The 23,171-nt window shown below is 43.9% G+C and overlaps 1 protein-coding gene across 3 annotated transcripts; it reads left to right on the forward strand.

Annotated features, from left to right (window-relative positions):
• The first annotated feature begins 506 nt into the window (after positions 1-506).
• Positions 507-22,638, forward strand: tbc1d9 (TBC1 domain family, member 9 (with GRAM domain)). 3 transcript variants are annotated; one of them, XM_030350917.1, is made up of 21 exons: positions 507-1,243; positions 4,442-4,552; positions 6,771-6,889; positions 7,590-7,818; positions 8,611-8,872; positions 9,392-9,599; positions 9,933-10,139; positions 10,509-10,676; positions 12,105-12,255; positions 13,529-13,743; positions 15,388-15,505; positions 16,334-16,619; positions 17,052-17,181; positions 17,562-17,660; positions 17,829-17,897; positions 18,387-18,627; positions 18,853-18,918; positions 19,278-19,358; positions 19,643-19,702; positions 19,922-20,025; positions 20,393-22,638. In XM_030350917.1, the coding sequence occupies exons 1-21, from the start codon at positions 1,123-1,125 to the stop codon at positions 21,302-21,304; spliced, it is 3,957 nt and encodes a 1,318-aa protein (XP_030206777.1). In that variant the 5' UTR covers positions 507-1,122; the 3' UTR covers positions 21,305-22,638. The 3 variants fall into 3 exon arrangements, with proteins under 3 accessions (XP_030206777.1, XP_030206778.1, XP_030206779.1); XM_030350919.1 differs by lacking the exon at positions 507-1,243 and adding an exon at positions 3,114-3,801; XM_030350918.1 differs by lacking the exon at positions 19,643-19,702.
• The last annotated feature ends 533 nt before the right edge of the window (positions 22,639-23,171 follow it).

The raw sequence follows: 23,171 nt of genomic DNA on the forward strand, positions 1-23,171 counted from the left end.
GAATTGGATGTGACCGTTTTCATAAAGCAATGAATCCAAATGTCTTGCTGGTAGTTCTTCCTTTCTCACACACGCGCACACGCACACGCACACACACACACACACACACACACACACACACACACACACACACACACACACACACACACACACACACACGTTTGTGTTTATGATCATTTACCATTTAAGCTTTTGTCTTCATTGTGTTTTGCATTCATTGTTCCGTATTTATGCTTTCATAAACGATCAAGTTATTTAGACCATTGTTGTATAAACAATAGGTAGCCAGCCTACTTCAACGTAAAAAATGCTACATTAAATCGTATAAAAGAACCGGTATATAATTGATCAGTTTGACATGAACACAGAAAACACATACAAAAACACACTGAATACAAACGGTTACAGCCTTTAAATAGTCTTTGGGATCATCACAACAAATATATATATATATCCTAAATCAAGCGATAGGCTGCTCAACTCCCCCATGGTGACGTCAGGATGACTCGCGGAGTTTACACTGCGTGACTGTGTTGCGGCGTGCGGTGAACGGTGTTGTTGCGGAACGCATGTTTTTTAACATTTGGTGCTTTTATGGGATGCAAATACAGAAACTTCAACAAAGAGACTGGATGACATCTGGAAAACATGTAGTCATGTATTATCCTTGACAGATTGACAAGCTATATATACGCGGACTAATCGCGCCTCGCAATCGAATCGCACCTGCAGGGACGACAAAAGACGGATCTGTTTGATTATTTAATGCTTTTCGCGGCAGCGTGTGTCTTCGTGCTGCAGTCGTCCTGTTTACATGCGAATTCGCCATCGGCAGTGTTTGACAGCGTCCGTGCCTAGCACCGATACCATTGGCGGCTCGGGAACAACGTCGGACGTTTATGCGTGTATCCCATTGGAGTCGATGCGTCTGTAGGTTGGCAAAGACGAACATTAATCCACAACAGTATCAAGACAATTTCTGACGTTTATTTTTGTGTCTACACCTAACTGCCCCTATCCGGCTATTCTCATCGGACGTAACCTATATAACACAAATATAGTCGCACTCCAGATTCAGAACCGCGTCTGTTCAATGTCCTCCTTTATGACACTGTTGTGATTATGTGGATCAATCCGGAAGATGTGTTGTTGGCGAGTGCTTTATGGATCACCGAACGGGCGAACCCCTACTTCATCCTTCAGAAACGGAAGGGGCACGGGGATGGAGGTGGAGGTTTGGCAGGTGGGTCTCTGCTTCCTCTCTGCATCATCTTCTCTCTATTTAATTGACCGACGCTGTCACCCGGTGATGCAACTCATCGTTTGCAAACCCTCGGTTGAATGAACGATTTTTCTGCTGACCTGTTTTAAACACCCACTTTGGCTTTATGGGCCCTCATCGATCGAGGTGCATCGTGTCAAACCTCGCTGAAGGTGCAATATCTTGTGTACTATTTTTTTACGCAGAGACAGTAACTGCGAACTCCACCCTACATGGGACTGAAATTCAATATCCTGAATTTGTTTTCACTCATTTTGCAGATGCTGCGGATCTTAGTAAGAGTGCAGAGACCATTTACTATTAAACAAGCCCAACTTGGCCTATTTAAAAAGGGGTTGAATGAACATACAGCAGAACCGTGTGTGTGTGTGTGTGTGTGTGTGTGTGTGTGTGTGTGTGTGTGTGTGTGTGTGTGTGTGTGTGTGTGTGTGTGTGTGTGTGTGTGTGTGTGTGTGTGTGTGTGTGTGTGTGTGTGATGCTTGACAAAGGTTAAACAAAATGTGATCAAACGGCGTCTTTTCTGTTGATGTTCCGTGAGGAATTACAACATGGCAAGTCCCAGCAGGACAGGATACAGCCTCGAGGCCAAGCAGACAGTTGTTGTGTTGTTGGTTATTGCTGAATCATCAGCTTCTCTTCCCCATACACACTATTTGATATCTACGTCAAGACAACTGACACAAGGTGGATCAGTAGAGCAGTGGCACGTAGGTAAGAGTGTCCACAGGAGGGTCAACTTCACGGCCCAAGTCTGAATGTGTCATTGAGTCCACAACCTTGGGGCAGTTTTACTTTGTGTCAAGAAACCTTTGCAACAATTTGACCGTGAGAGGTGAAGAAAGATAATTGGTAAACTTGGATTCAGATTCAGAGGCGTACTTGGTTTATCCCTGGGGAAATGGTTATATTTAGCTTGTATTCTTCTGCATTTCGAAGGCCTCGAAGCATAGACGTCTTCGTCTGAGAGGGATGATGTATTTAAACAGACTGCTGATTTGGTGGCGGAATTTTGTGCCAGGTCCCACTAGGAAGCACCCCATGTCCAGGACAGTCCATGTCTAGGATGGTCCAGGCCCAGGTCCACGTAGCCAGTAGTTTTCCAACAAGGTTCTGCAGGGTCTACTTATGCTCTGCAAGATCCCTGTGTTTTGGATACTGAAAATGGGAACCATCTCTCTGTGTACTGAGTGAAGTGATGGGGAAACATTAAATGTTCTCACTTTCTCACTGCAATATACTATAGTCAGCTCATCACAACGCGGTAGTAAGTGCAGCTTAAAAAGATGGATGGTTGTTAGCGGGGTTAATTGAGGCCTGGCAGATTCACTTAAGACACAGTGGTTTAGTTCTGCAGGACGGCCTCAACCTGCCGTTTTGTGTCATGATTTTGAGTGCAGTTTTAGTACTATAAGCCTCTTTTATTGAGTGTTGAGAGAAAGTATTCTTCAGAGGAAGTGAAACGATTAAATGTCACAAGAGACTTGGAACTTTCAAAGTGAACTTGATATGCTTCTATTTTTTTTATTATGTTTAACGGTTCTGCTTTTTTCAGGTCTGGGGCCCCAAACAAACCCCCCCACATTCAAACCATAACCATCTACGGTTTTGCATAATTTATTCATAATATTTGTTGATAACTCTTTGCTGTAGGTCGATTTTTTTTAAAGTAGTTTTAATGTATTCTTCCAGCTCTTTGTAATAGTTTCTACTATATACAGTGGGAATATCTGTATTTCAATTTGATTGTGTAATTGTGAGAAAATAAATTGGTGACGCTTCTCCTCATTCGTTTTTCTAAATAATACTTCAAGAGGTACTTATCATTAAATGACGTAGAAAATATAATGTGAAATGAATTATCCAAGATTGGTCTAACCTAAATATATCACAAAGTGGGATACTTCATTTGGGACTGCTGCATAATACAGGCCACTTTTATAGTTGCTGTTGGTGTGGGTAATAATGATTTTCTTTGAGCATGGAATATGAATGCCAATATTGTCCCATGTGAAGTGGATCACCGGGCTGTGGTCAGTGACAAACCAAGCACGATAGTATCAGCCACGTGATTGTCTTACTGAAATAGGGAACTTTTCCATGCAACACACAACACGCCAGTTGTTGTGACACAACGAGACCACAGCGATGCACAGGAAAAACAGGCTACCAAGACAGGGCTTGTGCTCTACGGTTCAAATGTAAACAGGGGCCATATTACTGTTTTGTATGGTAAATAACAACACATTGTTCCTTCTATTGCTGCCCTGATTAATACTGCCACCAACGCAGTCGGTCTAAAGTTCAGAGTTGTATTGAGTCGTTCTTAAAATGACATTTCATCGACCAGCTGTTTGCTGGCTACTCATCATCTCCTTACACATGTTGAACTTTACGGTGCCATACCAGTCATGCCGATGATGGGTAGTGGAGGTTTATTGAAGTGGAAGTTTTAAAACAATGCTTTCCAAAAGATCCACGTTTTGCATTTATCTCTGTGTGTCAGTCTGTCTATCTTTATGGTAAGTTATGTACCGATATAGTTTATGTTTTGGTTATACATTTTTGGCCCAGCATTGCATTGTTTTTGCACTCATTAAAGTGTGTATTTTCCTTGATAAGAAAACACTGTAACCTTGTTATTAGCCCTGTCTTCTCACTTATTATATAATTGTCTTGATTGTCAGTTAAAATGCTCCCTAGCTCCCACTCTTTAGGCAGACCGTGCTGACAGAAAGACTTCTAACATTATGAAAGTGATTTTTCAGAGCCTGTGCCAAATCTCAAGTGTTATTCCTTTATTAACATGTAAAACTAATGTTCAAGGTTTAAAAATGTGCCATCCCAAAAAGGAATATTTGAGATCTATATTTGTATACATTTTGTCCTTGTGATATGTTTTACTGTATTTTTTTAAACTGAAGAATGGCTTAAAAGGGTCGAAAATGGTCTCTTATCGATATAGTATCAAAATATGGTCACTTATTGTTTTGAGATTGTCATCGAATAACGGCTTGCAGTTCTAATGAATGTTACTGTAAGAGTTAGAGTGTGTATTGTTTTGCCATTTCATGTTCATGACCCTAAAAACACTCACTCACTCTATCATAATGAATCATCATTGTAATTCAGAATTTGATATTACGGTTTCTGTTTCCACAGGTCTGCTGGTGGGAACTATGGACGTGGTGTTGGACTCCAGCGCTAGAGTGGCTCCGTACCGGATCCTCTACCAGACCCCAGACTCTCTGGTCTACTGGATTATCGCTCATGGTACATACCCCCCAGAACTACACATGGCCTTTATCAAAATGTCTTCTTTCCGCCTTCTACGAGTTACACTATCAAAGCTCTGATCAGCAACAGACATATCCCCCATTTTGGGTATGAGGTCCGTATGTGCAGCATGCCCCCCCCCCCCCCCCCAGGCAAAATATGACATCATGGTGCGTTCTTGCCTCAATTTTCCCATTAGAGGAGATGAAGGAAACTGATACACAAATCAATACAAACAAATCTAGTACCAGTGGTATATTTTGATGGAATGGTCTGAAATGTCATTAGTTAATGGGGTTGCGTTTATTTATGTACACCATCAACTTTTTTTTCCACGAAATGGCACGTATTGTACAAATCTTTTTCTGGCCCTTCAACATTACGCTGTGCATAATGCTCCTTCTGTTTGGCTCTAGTTGTATTCATTACAAAACATTTGTCTTGAAGGGTTGTGTCTGAAAGCATTTGCTTCAAGGTCCGTTTACATTTTAAATCTAATCCTACAGAAAAGAGCCTTTTATTACTGCTACGACTGAATTAGGTTGCTTACCAGCTCAAAGTGTTTATAACCCTTTGTCTTGTTAATCAAGCACTTTTTGATTGTTTTGTTGAAGGCTAAGGATGGCAGACAGACAGCTTTTTAAAACCTTTTCCAGTTGCCGTTTTGTTCAAACTTGAATGCATTCTTGCAGTCTTTTGTTGCTGAAACACACATTTCGCAAGTGTATCTCAAGCTTTAGAAATATTATACTGTAATATATATTCGTTTTTTTTACATAAAGATAGCCAAGATAATATACTACTTCAAAGAATAGCTACTCTATGGGTTTCGAGCAAAACGTTTTTGCACATTCACCACTGATGATGTTATTAGCAGAGATGGCAAGTTCTAGCGAGTTTATAGGAGCCCTATACGTACATTTTGGAGCTGTCTCTCTCCATAATGGAAGACTGTGATACACTTTAAAAAATAGCCAGAGCCAGAAGCCAAGACTGGAGTGCAGCTCACTAGCTCTTCACGCATGACAGTTGGCAGTTGGCAGGAGGCAGTTCATACAGGAGGGGAATGCTGATGGGAGCATATGTCTATTTGTTTGTTATAGTCATACAGTATATATATATATATATAAAAGAGAGCCATTATGGTCAAACTGGGAAGGGAGTACACATGCTATGTGCTACACATATTGAGAAGAAGTAGATACATTCAGAAGTAGATACATGGAGAAGTAGTAGTAGTTAAACAATTAAATGGCAGATTTTGTATGGATACATACTATAATGTAATAGGTAGTACAATATATAGTTTGTATAAGTATGCTACTATTACTTACTATAAATACTACTAGTATATATCGAAAGACAATCTGTAATATATGGGTAACATTCAGACCAAATGTATGTTTGTGATTAATCATGCCACCAAAATGATGATGCAAATCTCTGCAAGGTTTTAACGCTCCCTTCTGTGGATGCAAAGAGGTCACACTAGATAAATAAATGTATTTGTGTCTGGTTTCGGTCCAGTCATCACACAGTCTTGTGCCCTTCACAGGCTGTGTTGCTTCCTACTTTTAAGATTCATCCAACAACAACTACAACAACCGCTTATATTCTCCAGATTTGCTCATTCTCGTAGCCTTTATTCAGTTCCCTTAATGGATTCCTCATCCTCATACGAAACATTTACGAGAACCGTCCCAATAACACTCAGCCTTGTCTTTCTGCCATTTTCTGTGCGTTACCGTGACAACACGTAGTATGAATCTGAGCCTGATAGCTGTATATCATATGCGTATGTAATGCATTATCTCCTTCCACTACTCCGGAGTTCGTGATGGGGTTGTTATTGAAAAGACTGCATACACACACATACACAATACACACATACATACATACATACATACATACATACATACATACATACATACATACATACATACATACATACATACATACATACATGCATACAATACATACATACATACATACATACATACATACATACATACATACATACATACATACATACATACATACATACATGCATACATACATACATACATACATACATACATACATACATACATACATACATACATACATACATACATACATACATACATACACACAGTGCACAGCACACTTTCTATGCCTCATACGTGCTGCTGTCTTTTTCACACCCTTCCTCTCCTCCCTCTCCCCCCACCCCCAGGGACTTCCCGTAAGGAGATCACGGAACACTGGGAGTGGCTGGAACACAATCTGCTGCAGACGCTCTCCATCTTCGAGAACGAGAACGACATCACCACCTTCGTCAAAGGAAAAGTGCAGGTATATTCTTAACAACAGCTGTCAGCATCGTCACTTTTGGGGGGGTTGTATACGACAGTCAGTTACAGTTGGATAAAATTTCAGCCCTTCCTTTTTACATTTTCACATTTTCTTTTCCACGGCTGTGTTGGCATTCTTTCTGATAGGAGTTACTTTTGCATTAGTTTTCAATCTAAACGTGCATTAACTCAATTAGTCGTGATTGGCCAGTGTGCCTAGACCGGGAACACACAAGCAGCATAATCCCATGCGCACCCTGAATGACAGGCGCACAAGAGGGTCGGTAAATAGACACACAGACAGGCAAGCAAAAAACATTATGCATTATTCTGACAGCCCCCCAGCCTACCGATGCAGCGGCACACATCAGTCTTTTCTTTAAAATCAAAAAGTTATGTTATGAATTATATGTACAGTACATTGACTAAAGATGGTCAAATTCTTTTTTTTGTTTTGACACACTAATAATACTACCTTGATTGAACCTATCTCACGAACCCGGGACACACACGCACACACACACACACACAATGGTCATTAGATGCCCCCTCCCGACACATGTACACCGACACACACACGCACGTATACACCTACACAAGCACACAAACACACTCATGTCACCCACACACACACACAATCCTCTGATGTCCTCATCCTCATCCTCCTCGTCGTCCTCGTCTTCTTGTCTTTCCCCTTGCAGGGTATCATAGCGGAGTACAACAAGAACCAGGAGTTTAAAGAAGATGACGACACAGACAAGTTCAAGGAGGCCATCGCTAAGTTCCGCAAGCTGTTCGGCATGCCTGAGGAGGAGAAGCTGGTCAACTACTACTCCTGCAGCTACTGGAAGGGCAAGGTGCCGCGCCAGGGCTGGCTCTACCTGAGCATCAACCACGTGTGCTTCTACTCCTACCTGCTGGGCAAAGAGGGTAGGGGATGTTTACGTTTTCAGACAGATGGAACATTGGCTCGATGCAGGTCCGATCTGCATAAGACTGCATAAGGGTTTTTGACCTTTTGGAGTATCAGATGTGTCATGTGTTTTTTCTAATCTATAAATGTATCTCAATACAATTTCTGAGTAAATAAATGGTTTATTTTATTGGTAAAGAAACGTTGACGTAAAAATACATTTTATTTAGAAAGCACATGGCCTCAAGTGTTTGTACGCACCCGACTTTAAATTGCTCATTGTTCCCTGTTTTTTCATGCTCTCTCTCCCTTTCTGTCTCCGTCTCTTTCTGTCTCTCTCTCACTCTCGTGCTTGCTCTCGTTCTCTCGTTCTCTTCTCTTTTCTCTCCTTTCTCTCTCTCTCCTGCCACTATCTCTCTCTCTCCCGCCACTATCTCTCTCTCTCTCTCCCAACCCACTCTCTCTCACGCCCCTATCTCTCTCTCTCTCCCGCCCCTATCTCACTCTCCCGCCACTATCTCTCTCTCTCTCCCACCCCACTCTCTCTCTCTCCCACCCCTATCTCTCTCTCCCACCACTATCTCTCTCTCTCCCGCCACTATCTCTCTCTCTCTCTCTCCCACCCCACTCTCTCTCCCGCCCCTATCTCTCTCTCCCGCCACTATCTCTCTCTCCCGCCACTATCTCTCTCTCCCACCACTATCTCTCTCTCCCTCCATTATCTCTCTCTCTCTCTCCCACCCCACTCTCTCTCTCTCTCCCTCCACTATCTCTCTCTCCCGCCCCTATCTCTCCCTCCCTCCCCTCAGCTAAGCTGGTGGTGCGGTGGGCGGACATCACCCAGCTGGATAAGAGCGCCACCTTGCTGCTGCCCGAGGTCATCAGGGTGAGCACACGGGCGCGCCACCATCTCTTCTCCGTCTTCCTCAACATCAACGAGACCTTCCAGCTCGCCGAGCAGCTGGCCAACATCGCCATGCGGCAGTTGCTGGACAACAAGGGCTTTGAGCAGGACCGCTCGCTGCCCAAGCTCAAGAGGAAGTCCCCCCAGAAGGTGTCCGCCCTCAAGAGGTGAGGGTCTTTGAAGAGGTTTGAGGAGCAACGCGCTGGCTGGTACCCCCCACCCAGTGTGCTCATCGTGAGCGGGGGAAAGTATCGGCTGTTGATGTTTGTGTTGTTCTTACCACAGGAGACAAGTTACGCTAGTTACAATAGCAACTATTTGCTGCATACGTTACAAACATGAATTAACCAGAAATACCAACCTGCAAATTGTTCTTTAAAGCTAGACCAATTTATTTGAGAAGTGGCTTTTGTCACAATGGTTGAAATTCCCTTCTGGACAGCCATCAATAAAATCAAGTGCTCTGACACAAAAATTAAAGTAATCCAGTATCTGTGGCTTTCGCAGGCCTGTAATACGCCCGAACAATCTCCTAATTGGCCCAAATTAAATTGTCTGTCTGCCTAGCTACCGGGCCACCTGCTTGCACTCTGGCTTTGCACTCATTGAGCATGACTTTCCACAAGGCTAGGCAGATCTGAAGCTAAAAATAATGAATTACAAGCAGCCCTGTGTGACCCCATAAGGGACTTGGATGCCAGAGCCAAGAGCGAGCGCTACCGTGCATTGTTTCGCCTGCCGAAGGATGAGAAGCTGGACGGACACACGGACTGCACTCTCTGGACGCCCTTCAACAAGAGACACATCCTGGGCCAGATGTTCGTCTCCACCAACTACATCTGCTTCAACGGCAAGGAGGAGACTGTGTGCAGCCTCATCATTCCCCTTCGTGAGGTGGGATGTTTGTTATGTTTCTCTCCTGTGGTTGATGATCCATTTACCCTCCACATAAACTGTCGAAAAAACTGTTGGAATGTTAGTGTGGTGGATTAGTAATAAGACTGATGTAATGCAATGCCTTTTTAAACCTTCAAACCTTTTCAACCTATTTGACAAACTATCTGAAGTAGACATGGACATTTGTGGCCAGCCTAAGTTTGTCTGGGCATTCACATGAAAGAAGGCAGTTAAAATAGTATTTTGAAATGGCTGGTGAACTGGGTGTTTTAACCCCTACGGTAGTAGTAAAATAGGGCTTAAGATGGGGGTGTGGCTGTGCGTCTGCAGGTGACCATTGTGGAGAAGGCGGACAGCTCCAACGTTCTGCCCAGCCCGCTGTCCATCAGCACCAAGAACCGCATGACCTTCCTGTTCGCCAACCTCAAGGACCGGGACTTCCTGGTCCAGAGGATCTCGGACTTCCTGCAGCAGACCACGTCCAAGATCTACCTGGAACGGGAGCCCACCGGAAGCCTGACCAGCTCCGACGACGAGGTAACGCTTCGTGACGCCGTCACCGCATGACCGCTCTTTGGATTTGATCCATAGGTACTGCTGGGGTGCAGTTCAGTTGTTGTTAGAAAAACGAGAATCTTGAACCACCGCGTCGGGCCGTGCGCTTTTCATTGGGTCAATAGTATGTTGGACTGAGAAGGGGAAAAAGTGCACACATAGAAACCTATTTCAGAAATATACTTGCTTCTCTCACTCAGACATGGTTATGGGAATGTATTTTTCAATTCTGTTCCCCGTAGTCTTGAAAAACCACGAATGGAAGGATCACAAAGTGTTTGTATTGCAAGGTAAGCGAACAAGATAACCTCCAAGGGGTCGGCTCAAGCGTCCACCCCCCTCTTCCTCCAGGTGAGCTCCCAGCTGGGGTCTCTGCTGTCCTGCAGCCCCCCGCGCAGCAGCCTGGGCTCAGACGGCGAGCGGCAGTTCAACCTCAACGACAGCAGCGTGCCCACCGCCACGCAGGCCCTCATGACCATGTACCGCCGGCGCTCCCCCGAGGAGTTCAACCCCAAGCTGGTAGGTCGACCTCTCCCCCCCCGCCCCCCCGCGTCGACCTCTCTCCCTATGACACGTGCCTTCCTACGAACACTTGCTTTCCTCCAAAATCACGCATGCCTTGGGACACAGGCTTCCTGCAGACACACGACGACAATGAGTCTGTGGGATTCATTCGATGGCAGCCCTTGACACAGCGCTTTATTTCCATTTTACTCTATATTTACTTTATTTCACACATCAGCTTCATAGACTTCACAACTCAAAGTCCTACAACGGTCGTTTCCCTACAAACAGGAAGTTCACCATCTATACACATTTGCCTACGAATGAAAACGCACGCAAGCTTACCAACGAATGAAATGAAAATCAGATTCTTATATTCTAATGATTGGGTACATAAATATAAAGTGTTAACACTTTCTTGGTGCTAGTGTGCAGGCTCTGGTTGGGCTCCAGAGTTGGCTTGCACAGAAACAGCCAGAGGCTCAAGTTCTGAAGCTGGTTGTACTGCATTCCAGTACATGTGTCAATAATGAGTCCCATCTATATGAAAGGATTGCGTTGACACGTTGCAGCCGATTATATTTGCTAGCTGTTCAATGCACCACACTCCATATAAACGGAAAACACAAACGCCTAAATATTTTTTTATCACTCCCCACCTCTCCACTCTGACAGCCAGTGTGTGGGGAGCACTCTGTCGCAGACTGGCAGCTGTGCATGTGTCATACCCCCCTCCACCCCTCTCCCCACACACACATACGCGCACACACCTACTCAATATGTACTTTAGGTATCTTGAAAAGCGCTAAATAAATGCGATCAATCTTCTTGCAATTTGCTGACAGCCGGATGCAGACACAGGAGAGCGTAGTGAAGGGGGAAAGGTACAGCGACAGGGCCAGCTGTGGGTAATATGTCCCCAATGTTTCAATGAAGTGGGATATAAATATATTTTTCTATATTTTGAATAAATGGTGGGAAAGTAATTACGCTGAGCATGCTGAATCTGGGACTGACACTGATTTATTTTAATAGGGTACTGAATTCCTGGCTATGCCACTGCTTACAGGAGAGACTGAGAACGGAACCCATCAGGTTTCATAAAGCACCAGCGGAACAGAATGCAGCAACTATAGGAATTGAAGAAGTACACTCTCGGTCTACACCAAGAGTGTACTCTCGGTCTACACCTAGAGTGTACTCCTCAGAATCAGCAAACAAGTTTAGTTTTATCAAGATTTTCATCCTGTGTGTTAGAAAAGTCTGAAAATGTAACTGCAATGTGATATTGATTAAGCCTTTACATTTCCTTATTCAGCCATCTGTCAGATACTTTCATCCAAGGTGACTTACAGCTGAAGCTGATGACGATCAAATCAACAACCGCGTCTGAAACTCAAATTTTAAATGTGTTATCGTTTCTCTCATCTTCCTTTTTGTTAGGCTAAGGAGTTCCTGAAGGAGCAGGCGTGGAAGAACCACCTGACGGAGTACGGCCAGGGCGTGTGCATGTACCGCACGGAGAAGACCAAGGACCTGGTGCTGCAGGGCATCCCGGAGAACATGAGAGGGGAGCTCTGGCTGCTCTTCTCCGGTGAGCCAACAACCTGCCGTGCTTCGAGAGATAAACACCTACTCTCTCTCTGTGCGTCACACTGTGTGTGCGTCTGTGCGTGCGTCACACACAGAAAAATATTGAAGTGAAAATGTCTTCCACATGATATGGGATTACTTGTACAACAATCATGTGACTACCTCTATACTGTCTTCAGAAGCAACAGTATATACAGGTAGTAGATATAGATGGACAGTCACATGATCATCTATATGCTGTCTTCAGAAGCGACCGACAGTGATCTTTTATCGGGTTGTATGAGCTGCAATAATGGACACAACCTGTATGGCTATCCAGACATGTCCATCAAGGGCCTCTTTCTTGGGGTCTGTGCTGAGCAAGTGAGTAGGTACAATGGAGTGACACGGTCAAAGTTCATGGGAAGTAGCATAAATATTTGTCTTCAGCTTCTGTCGATTACAAATGGTGGTGGGACAGGTCTATTGTATTTTAAACTAAACAAATCCATCCAGGAATTCTCAATGAGGGTAAAGGTATATAGATGCCTATCCTATCCCCTATTGTCCATTTCTTTTTGCTTTATTTACCTTTTCAAGGAAAGGGGAAATTACCCTATAAAATATGTGCAAAGGAGAACCTTGAATGACCAAGGGTTAATAAAAGCTGAAGGCGGGTTTATTCCACATGAGGAGAGCAGTGGTATAAGCAGCTCCCCCCTCTACTGACCTACTTATGTGCAACTCTGCTGCTGTTGTTGAGCTACAGAGTTTCCCTTGCTCACTCGCAGCATGGACTATAATTACTGATGTTCTACAATAATAAGAGTCATCGGGTGTCTGCTATATGGCAACATATCTTAAAATAAACAATTGAAACCAGTTACACCAGTATCTGTCTGGGACATTCACACCTATTTAAAGTGATGTGTCCCATTTTAGTTTGGCTGTTAAATAGATCAATTTAAGATGTAGTTTTTGTGATATGTGTGGGAGTTGACGTTTTTGCAACCTAGGGGACAACATATGCACCACAAAGTCACATCAATTTAAATCTCCCCTACTTGTATTCAATGATACTGAACCCTGATTTAATTCAGAGTAACTACATGCTAACCTCACAAACTAATAAGAAATATGACCATATAGCATTGTAAATAAATACTTCATATTGAACTCAAATGAATATTGAACTCAAATGAATCAACAATATGATAACAGAGATTTACAAATGCCACTCTGGCCGAGATTCTCAAACCAAACACATATTCTCAACGCCATTGTTTTCTTAAAAGGGGCGATCAACGAGATGGTGACCCACCCAGGGTACTACGAGGACCTGGTGGAGAAGTCAATGGGCCAGTACAACCTGGCCACGGAGGAGATCGAGAGGGACCTGCATCGATCGCTGCCCGAACACCCAGCCTTCCAGAACGAGATGGGCATCGCTGCCCTGCGCAGAGTCCTCACCGCCTATGCCTTCAGAAACCCCAACATAGGATACTGCCAGGTAAAGTCTAGACCAACATAGGAAGCTGTCAGGTAAAGACCAACATAGGATACTGCCATGTAAAGTCTAAATCAACATAGGATACTGCCAGGTAAAGTCTAGACAAACGTAGGATACTGTCAGGTAAAGTCTAGACCAACATAGGATACTGCCAGGTAAAGTCTAGACCAACGTAGGATACTGTCAGGTAAAGTCTAGACCAACATAGGATACTGCCAGGTAAAGTCTAGACCAACATAGGATACTGTCAGGTAAAGTCCAGACCAACATAGGATACTGTCAAGTAAAGACCAACATAGGATACTGCCATGTAAAGTCTAAATCAACATAGGATACTGCCAGGTAAAGTCCAGACCAACATAGGATACTGTCAGGTAAAGTCCAGACCAACATAGGATACTGTCAGGTAAAGACCAACATAGGATACTGCCATGTAAAGTCCAGACCAACATAGGATACTGTCAGGTAAAGGCTTGATCAACATAGGATACTGTCAGGTAAAGACCAATATAGGATACTGGCAGGTTAAGTCCAGACCAACATAGGATACTGTCAGGTAAAGATCAATATAGGATGCTGCCAGGTTATGTCCAGACCAACATAGGATACAGCAAGGTAATGGTGAGTTTTAGTATTCTCTGCGAACCGACTAGGAACTCGGATCTGACGCCCCGCCCACACTTCAAGCGTTTTATTATGTTTCGCTCAGTCGTTGGAGGAAAACATTCAACGCCACCCCGAAAGCTGTTGTCGCGGTAGCATTGGCAGAGTACCAGGCGCTCCAAAATAAGTAGGCTATAGTAAGTAATACAGTAATACGAGTAATACGAGTGATTGAAATTGCCATTTAAACAACCAAAGCGGTCCAAGCACAATGAAAACAGTTCATACTTCAAGCCACACTGGGCGCAGCCATCTTGAATTCTGTCTCGGTATTTTGCTCGGCCACCACTGAGTTCAACCGAGATGGCGAGTTCGCCGTCCGAGGAAAAGGGGCGTGTTCGTGCGTGTCGCTAGGCAACGTCCGCGGACCTCCGAGACGGATTGAAAATAAAACGCAGCATAAGGTCTAGACCAACTAAGGATACTGTCAGGTAAAGTCTAGACCAACATAGGATACTGTCAGGTAAAGTCTAGACCAACATAGGACACTGGCAGGTAAAAATAGACTGATAGATGCTCATATCGGAAAGGCAAGTACATGTCATTTAGAATCTGAAGGATTCTAGTCTTCAGAGTGCATGGCTGTGGTCATATAGAAAGTTGAATGTTTTATCTTTAGAGGGCAGGTTTGGTTGAGCAGTACACTAACTTGGAGGGTTATAGAAGATGGAAAGCGTCTTTTCACAAGACTTCAGTGTACATAAACAATGTCAATGCAAAGGGTGACATTTTTGATATGGGATGATTACTGACTTTTTGATGTATAAAACAGTGTGTATACTATAAACTAGCAACAACCCCATTCGATATGAAGTGTTATGATGAACAAACTATGATACCTCTCCCAAGTGCTGTCAGTCAGGAAGTAGGAACTTTGCAAGTCCGAAATCTCCCTTATTTCCTACAATATACGTGTTAATAGTGTTGGTCCTGCTGGCCTTTGATCTAATCTTCTCCCCACAACAACCGCCCCCATCGCAGGCTATGAACATCGTGACATCGGTGCTGCTGCTCTATGCCAAAGAAGAGGAGGCCTTCTGGCTGCTAGTGGCTCTGTGTGAGAGGATGCTGCCTGACTACTACAACACCAGGGTCGTGGGTGAGTAATTCACACTCTGCGTCTGCGCTATCTAATCATCATGTACATTTAGATTTACATTAGGGCATTTAGCAGACGCTTTTATCCAAAGCGACTTACAATAAGTACATTTGTCATAAGAAGTTAAACAATATATCGCTGTCAGTACAGTAAAGATGTTCATAGAACCAAGTGCAAGTACTAACATTCGCTAGGCCAACCCATTCCCCGTGTACAGCAATGACAGCAGCCTCTGCAGATGCTACACAATTAAGTACTATAAATAAGTGCAATGTAGATTAAGTGCGTACACTAAGTGCGTACATTAAGTGCCAGGACGTACAACATACAATGTTGGCCGGAAGGTAGCTATGCAGAGTCGAGGTGAACTCTGAACAGGTGAGTTTTGAGTATTTTGTAGTACTGAGAAGTGGAAGCTTTGCTAATGTGCCTTGCTAACGTGTCTTGGTAATGCACTACAGTGGATGTGTTGGCAAATGCAGCACAGCTCACATGCCCGGCTATATACCCCATGCCTTACTTGGCTATCACACCTTGCTTACACGTAACAGCAAGCTAGAGCTAAAAAAAAAAACTGGTGCCAGTCCAGCATCGGTCCGTCCCATTTGCTACATTTGAAAAAATACATTTTCTTTGAAATGCTTGAATGCAATGTTTGTATGAACTCACAGGCCCCGGGTTCAGGCAGAGAATCAAACCTAGCTAGCACGCCTGGCTGAATGCTCCTTGCTAATGCGGCGGCTAACCCGATAACTAATACCTATGATCAATATCTTTGCGTTTGTCTCATCTCCTCATGTTCCACGGCCTTCTGTTCCTCGTTCATAGGAGCGCTGGTGGACCAGGGGGTGTTTGAGGAGCTGGCCCGGGAGTACGTGCCCCAGCTGTACGACTGCATGCAGGACCTGGGCGTCATCTCCACCATCTCCCTGTCCTGGTTCCTCACGCTCTTCCTGTCCGTCATGCCCTTCGAGAGCGCCGTGGTGGTGGTGGACTGCTTCTTCTATGAGGGCATCAAGGTCATCTTCCAGCTTGCGCTGTCGGTGCTGCACGCCAACATCCACCAGCTGCTGGGGTGCAAGGACGACGGCGAGGCCATGACCGTGCTGGGCAGGTGAGGAGGACGCCCTCTTGTTATGAAGACCCCATGTTAGAGCTCCAATAGAGACGTCTGTGTTGTTTAAATGCAGAATTTAAAGAGGTTCCCCTAGCCAAGCTATATCTGTGAGTTTGCCGCCATCTAAAGGTTTAAAATGGCTTAGACCCAACAAAGGATCAATGTTTTTTTCTGTTCACATCTAAGGATGTGGTTTAAAAAATGGTTGTTATCATTCAAATGTTTTATTTCCACGAAATTGGAATCATAGTTCTTGTTTTAAAGTCCTCCGTAGTGAAGATGTTTTTAATAATCTGGGCAACACTTTATGTTTCTGTTTGGAAGACTTCCTTAGTAAAGATGTTTTTGCATTGTCAACTGATCCTGGCAACACTTAATAGTTCTACCAAAGTGAGTGGGGTAACAAGACTCTTTCATATCCATCTTCAGGTACTTGGACAGTGTGACCAACAAGGACAGCACCCTCCCACCCATCCCCCACCTCCACTCCCTCCTCACAGACAATGGTGAACCACACCCGGAGGTGGACATCTTCAAGCTGGTCCGCAGCTCCTACGAGGTCTGTACCTTTTGTTTGATCTTGGTTAACCCCCATAAACAGATAATCCAGTGTCTGGCAGCCATTTTGAACACACTTTTTGTTCACAAGCACGATAAATGTATAGTAATTAAGAGGAAATGGCCTTCAATCTGTTCTTGCCATCATGTTTGTATTGTAATTTTTGCATAGATTTATTGTTCCTTCCACATTAATGTTGTCCCTTCAACAATGATAATGATTGTTACTTGGTTTCCATTTATTTGTGTTCATTAATGTCTGATTTGGGGTCCAAATACATGTATTTGTTATTCATATTGACCACAATTTTGGCTCAAAACAAATGAACAACAATGAACTACCACATTAAATACCTTTTCCTCTGTTTATTGTCTTTGTAGAAGTTTGGCTCTATCCGTGCAGATGTGATTGAGCAGATGCGTTTCAAACAGAGACTGAGAGTCATCCAGACTATTGAGGACACAACCAAGCGTAACGTGGTACGAAGCAGCATTATATCAATGCTTATTAATATAGATTAGAAAAGATCTTTGGAAGGAAGATTTAAGCAAATGTTGCCGAGCAATGCCACATAAACTGCAACAACAATTAGCTGTATTCCTTTTTCTTTTTTTTTGTCAATGCAATACTTTTTGGCCGTGTTTTAGGTTCGTACTATTGTGACGGAGACTCCCTTCGGTATTGATGAACTGGAGGAGCTTTTTGTGTTGTTCAAGGTGAGTGACTGGCACATCATTTTCATAGGGCATACTTTGCTTCACTGCCATTTCCAACAACTGACACGTTGTCATGGTAACACCCTAGAATGGTTTACAAGTCAAAGCAGATTTTGTTTGCTTTGGACTCGCAAGGCGAGAGCTGCGGCATTAGCCGCTAAGCCTGTTCTAAACATGCGCTAACACAAACTGAGATAACAGGAGCGGAGCTAACAACAGAAGTATGAAGCCATTTACCCCTTTATCCTTAACGAATATAAAACGATTCGGTTTTGGTACACTTACTGTATAGAAGGGTATTGTATATTGTACCTTTTTTAGATATTTATATACTCAGTATCAATGTGATGTATTTCAACTGCCATTCCCTTCAAGTTGCATTTAAGACAGGCAGGCTAGGTCTTCCTTCACTCTTCATAGGATATTAACATCAACTGCCATTTTTCTGTATCTGGTTTTTAATTGGCCCCCTTCCCTCTGCCTCGTTAGACGGAGCACCTGACCAGCTGCTACTGGGGAGGGGGCACCAACCTGTCGGAGCGCCACGACCCCAGCCTGCCCTACCTGGAGCAGTACCGCATCAACGTGGAGCAGTTCAGGGGCCTCTTCGTGCTGCTCTTCCCATGGGCCAACGAGGCCCACTCTGACCCCCTGGCCGCACGATTCTTCCGCCTGCTCGACCACAACGGAGACGCACTCATTAACTTCCGCGAGTTCATCAGCGGCCTGAGTAAGTGTGTGTGTGTGTGTGTGCATGTTAAGGTGTATGTTTTGTGTTTTAGGACATAGATTAGAAAATAGAACAAGTCTAATTATTTCTGCAGTGATGATCCAGGTTGGATACTAGTTATGCTGGTTTGAGGCACCTATGCTAGGTTAAGCCACCATAACGCATCGGTTTTTAGAGCCCTGGGTGAGTTCACCAAATCAAGCGGTTGGTGTTTTGTGTTGGTAGGTGTTCTGTGCTATGGGGACCTGACAGATAAACTGAAGATTCTGTATAAGATGCACGTTTTACCTGGTGAGTAATTACTGTACATCCCCAATGTCCACAAAACCTAACCGTAATAATAATAATAATAATAATAAAGGAAATTTATATATCGATTAATATGGTACTCTAAGACGCTTTACGCCGTAGACATCCTTTAGCAAGGTGCTCTAACCCCTACCTGCACCTTACTGACTTCTTTGAATTGAAAGTTTCAAAACGGCTTGTAATGGCTAATCACACTCACACCTGATGGTATAATATGTCCCCTTTAACAAAAATAGTTTTCCAATGTAACTCACATTATGTAGATGAGACGTTGCCTATGGGGTTGAATATCATAGGGAGCCGTACGGAGACGCTCACACAATGCTATTGGTTTCCCGCAGATGTCAGCACTGACGAACCAGACTCTGCTTTTGAAGCCACCCAATACTTCTTTGAAGACATCACCCCAGAGACATCAATGGGTAAGTGGCAGGATTACAGCTTCTGTGCAGGATAACCAGGTTTACATTTACTTTACTCTTGATTCTCAGTGGCCTTATTGCTGACAGTTTGTTTTGTGAGATAAAGAACAATTCAACCATTAGGACTAAACTGACACCACTTTAGTGAAGTTTTTCACAATATATTATAGAAACTTGGAGGCCACCAAGATGGCCTGAAACAAACCGGTGACTCCGGTGTTTGAAAATGTCCATGCTATTTCTTGGGGAATATTCATCTTGAATGTCTACCACGTTCCTCCCAGGTAACGACCGCAAGGGCAAGGATGATGGCTTTGTCAGAGTTACGTTCAAGACTGAAAAGGGTAACATAGTCAAGTGACAAAAAATGACCTTGAACAAAAAAAAATGAATTTTCAAACATAGATCATTTTTAAAATGAGGAAATACTTTGTATTCTGAATACAAAAATTGTATTTCTGAAAAGTACTGTATGAGTATGAAATACTCATACAATATACATTATCTCATTGCAATTGTCATTATCGGTAGAATGTAATATCGTGTGTTGCTCTCAACTACAGTGAAGAAACTGCAGACGTCAGATTATCGCCATTATCTGAAGATATGGAACCAGGATTCCAAATCCAATCCAGAATCCACAAAGAACCTACCCAAACTGAACCAGGTGAGCACCTTTCATCCATACCTGTCAATACCAGTCGGTATGGTGTTGCTATTGACCTATATATAATACTGTAGGGTTTTCCTATTGCATACTGCCTGTGACCCACCTCGGCGAGTCACGGCATCTTTGGCCCCATGACCCAGCTTATACAAAGTGCAGTTGATACCTTCTCATTAACATGCCAAAAACTAGAGAGAACGAACATTTCTCTATGCATATTGCTCCTTGTTACAGTACTGGCGTTTGAGTCTTCGAACAAATTCAACTTGAAAAAAAGAAAAAGTTTGAATAAGAATGTTGGCCAATGGTCACCCTGATCTCCAGTCTGCAGAGCCATGCTGACTGTGTGTATTCCCCTGTCCTCCAGGGCCAGTTCATTGAGCTGTGCAAGACGCTGTACAGCATGTTTAGCGAGGACCTGGCGGAGCAGGAGCTGTACCACGCCACGGCCACCGTCACCAGCCTGCTGCTGGAGATGGGCGAGGTGGGCAAGATGTTCTGCTGCCCCGGACCCCGGAGCCAGGACCACGAGGACCGGGACCGGGACCGGGAGGGCTGTCCACCGCCAGACCGCCCCACAGCGGATTGTTCCGCGCGCTCCCAGGAGCCCGCGGAGCCTGGGGCTTTCCAACAGACACGCCTGAACGAGACTTTGTTCACCGCCGACGCCGATTCGGACGAGAGCAAGACGAGCATGGAGAACAGGGACGGTGAAGAAGAAGAAGAACAGACGGCGCCGCTGCAGGACGTGAGGCTGGAGGAGGACCAGTCGTCGCCCAAAGAGGCGGGCACGCTGTCGTCGGCGGCGGCCATGTTGACGTCGGACGACGAGACGAAGGACGACACGTCCGTCTCCTCCTACTCGGTGCTCAGTGCCGGCTCCCACGAGCTGGACGACAACAAGCTGCAGTGCGAGGACATCGCCGACGACACTGTGCTGGTGCGTAGCCACGGCAACCACCAGGACGATGACGACGACGACGACGACTCCGGAGGGGACGGAGGAGGAGGAGGAGGAGGCGGCAACGCGGATCGGCGTTGCGACGACGGCGGGGAGCGTGGCGACAGAGGAAGCCTTCCCCACAGCACCAGCATTGACAAGGACTGGGCCATCACCTTCGAGCAGTTCCTGGCCTCGGTGCTCACGGAGCACGCGCTGGTCCAGTACTTTGAGAAGCCCGTGGACATGCTGGCGAGGATCACTAACGCCAAGAACATGCGGAAAGTGGGGCGCACCTCACTGTCGTTCAGTGACTATGAGATCTCCCTCTCGGCCTGATGCGGAACAAGAGATAAAAAAAGACAAGGGTGACCGACCTGACACCTTCCCCCCCGCTCTGTCCCTCTCGCTCTCTTTGGGGATATTACGGTTCGGTCTTGTGCAGTGCAAAGACAATGTGACCCTGGTTTGATGGAATCGGAAGCACAGATTTACGATACGAGAATGATTATGTTACTGTTAACGCTGTGTGGTATCAGATATAGAAGACTTTAAACATTCGGTGCGTCGGCAAAGACTGGGTTTAACTGGAGAGGAAATTAATATCCAACTGTAGTATCTGTACTTTATAAGATAATAGCAAAAACATGAATATTGTTATCTCCAGTCCACCTACTCGGCCATATAGATGTTAACGGGTTTGATTCAGTCTAGTTCCACACTGCAATATAGATATACATACTTAATACGTCACTTAATATAAAGTCTGGTATACTGTTGTTTTATTGATATCACAGTTCTATTTGCTGCTAAAAAACTTTAATTTTGCTAGTTTACTCACTGGTTAACTGTATAGATGAAGAGCTGCTCTTGAAATTTTCCTGGACTGCTGAACATGATGATCTCTTTCAGGACAGCATACTCTACCATTAGTTTCAGGAAGTGCTGCATACAATGGCTATTATATTGGCCTGAAAATTCCTCAATACATTTTGAGATATAGTTTTTAATTTACATTCTATACAAATCCACTTTTCTTTGCACATAACTGGAAAGTGATGTCTAAAAGAGTTGTCTTAGGATTTCTTGTACTATATTGCCAATGTCCATGTTGCAATTTAAATATTCTTACAGTTTTTATCACCTGATTGATGACATCAAGAATACCTAAGGCAATATTGTTACAAAAAACGATAATGTTATACTCTTATACTAAAGATTATTAGCACCCGCACTTTCTTTGAAATCAGGAAAAAGAGGAATAAGATATATCTTAAACAAGTTCATCTTCCGGCAAGTTTTATGATGACCCAAATGTTATGTAAATACCACAGAATGGACGGACTGGTGTGTATGAACTACTAATAACCTTTATCTGCAACCATAGTTATCAAGCTCTTGTCCGGTCGATACACACAAACTGTACTTGAGTTTGTCTTAAAGGATTTCCACTTTTCACTCTATTGTGTTTGCTATGCAGTTTTTTTTATTTTTGAAGGACTTTTAACTTTTTTTCTCCTTTTGCATTTGACATTTCTGTTTTTTTATTGTAACCTTTTTTTATTAAGTCATGTTGTATTTTAAGTATCCAAATGCACATATTCTTTTTATGATTCTGAGGTATTATGTACTATGTGTACTACTACTAATTAAAATTATAATATGACAATATACTAAATTGGTTCCAACCGCCTACTGTACTTCCTTAGCAAATTTTTCTCTAAAGAATCACAAGAAGATGAATTTTCATGTACTTTAATTACGTTGATTAGGAAAAACACATATCTTTCCCAAACCCCAAACCAGTAAGAATACAATGTAAACGTATTGGCAATAAGTATTTCATAACCCCAAAGCAGGATAACAAGGGTTAAAGCGTTTATCTCCACTCCCCTCACTCGCTTGGCCCCGCCCCTCGCCGCTGCGTCTCTGGGAAGACCAATCACGGAGGGCTATCTCGAGGGACGGGTTTCATCCAAGATAGCGAGGAAGGAAAGCCAGCAATGATTCACCTGAGTATGACACATGTTGTTCCAAACTAAGCAGACGTCGACTGAGGTTCTACCTCCTGTCGAGTCCCGTCCAATGCCTCTCGCCCTCGCTCTCTCACCATGCTCTACATAGCTCTCAAGTGTCTCTCGTCCACACTGCATCATGAACAAGCATCCTTCCTGACATGGGATTCTCTGGCTAAAAGGACATCACC

This window comes from Gadus morhua, chromosome 3, assembly GCF_902167405.1.
Source record: "Gadus morhua chromosome 3, gadMor3.0, whole genome shotgun sequence".
In the NCBI taxonomy this organism is placed as follows: domain Eukaryota; kingdom Metazoa; phylum Chordata; class Actinopteri; order Gadiformes; family Gadidae; genus Gadus; species Gadus morhua.

Excerpts from the sequence above, each read along its gene's own strand:
- tbc1d9 (XM_030350917.1), top strand. The coding sequence starts at position 1,123 with ATGTGGATCAATCCGGAAGATGTGTTGTTGGCGAGTGCTTTATGGATC. Across the intron at positions 12,256-13,528 it reads GCTCTGGCTGCTCTTCTCCG|GGGCGATCAACGAGATGGTG; the intron begins GTGAGCCAACAA and ends TTTTCTTAAAAG. Across the intron at positions 19,359-19,642 it reads CACCCCAGAGACATCAATGG|GTAACGACCGCAAGGGCAAG; the intron begins GTAAGTGGCAGG and ends CGTTCCTCCCAG.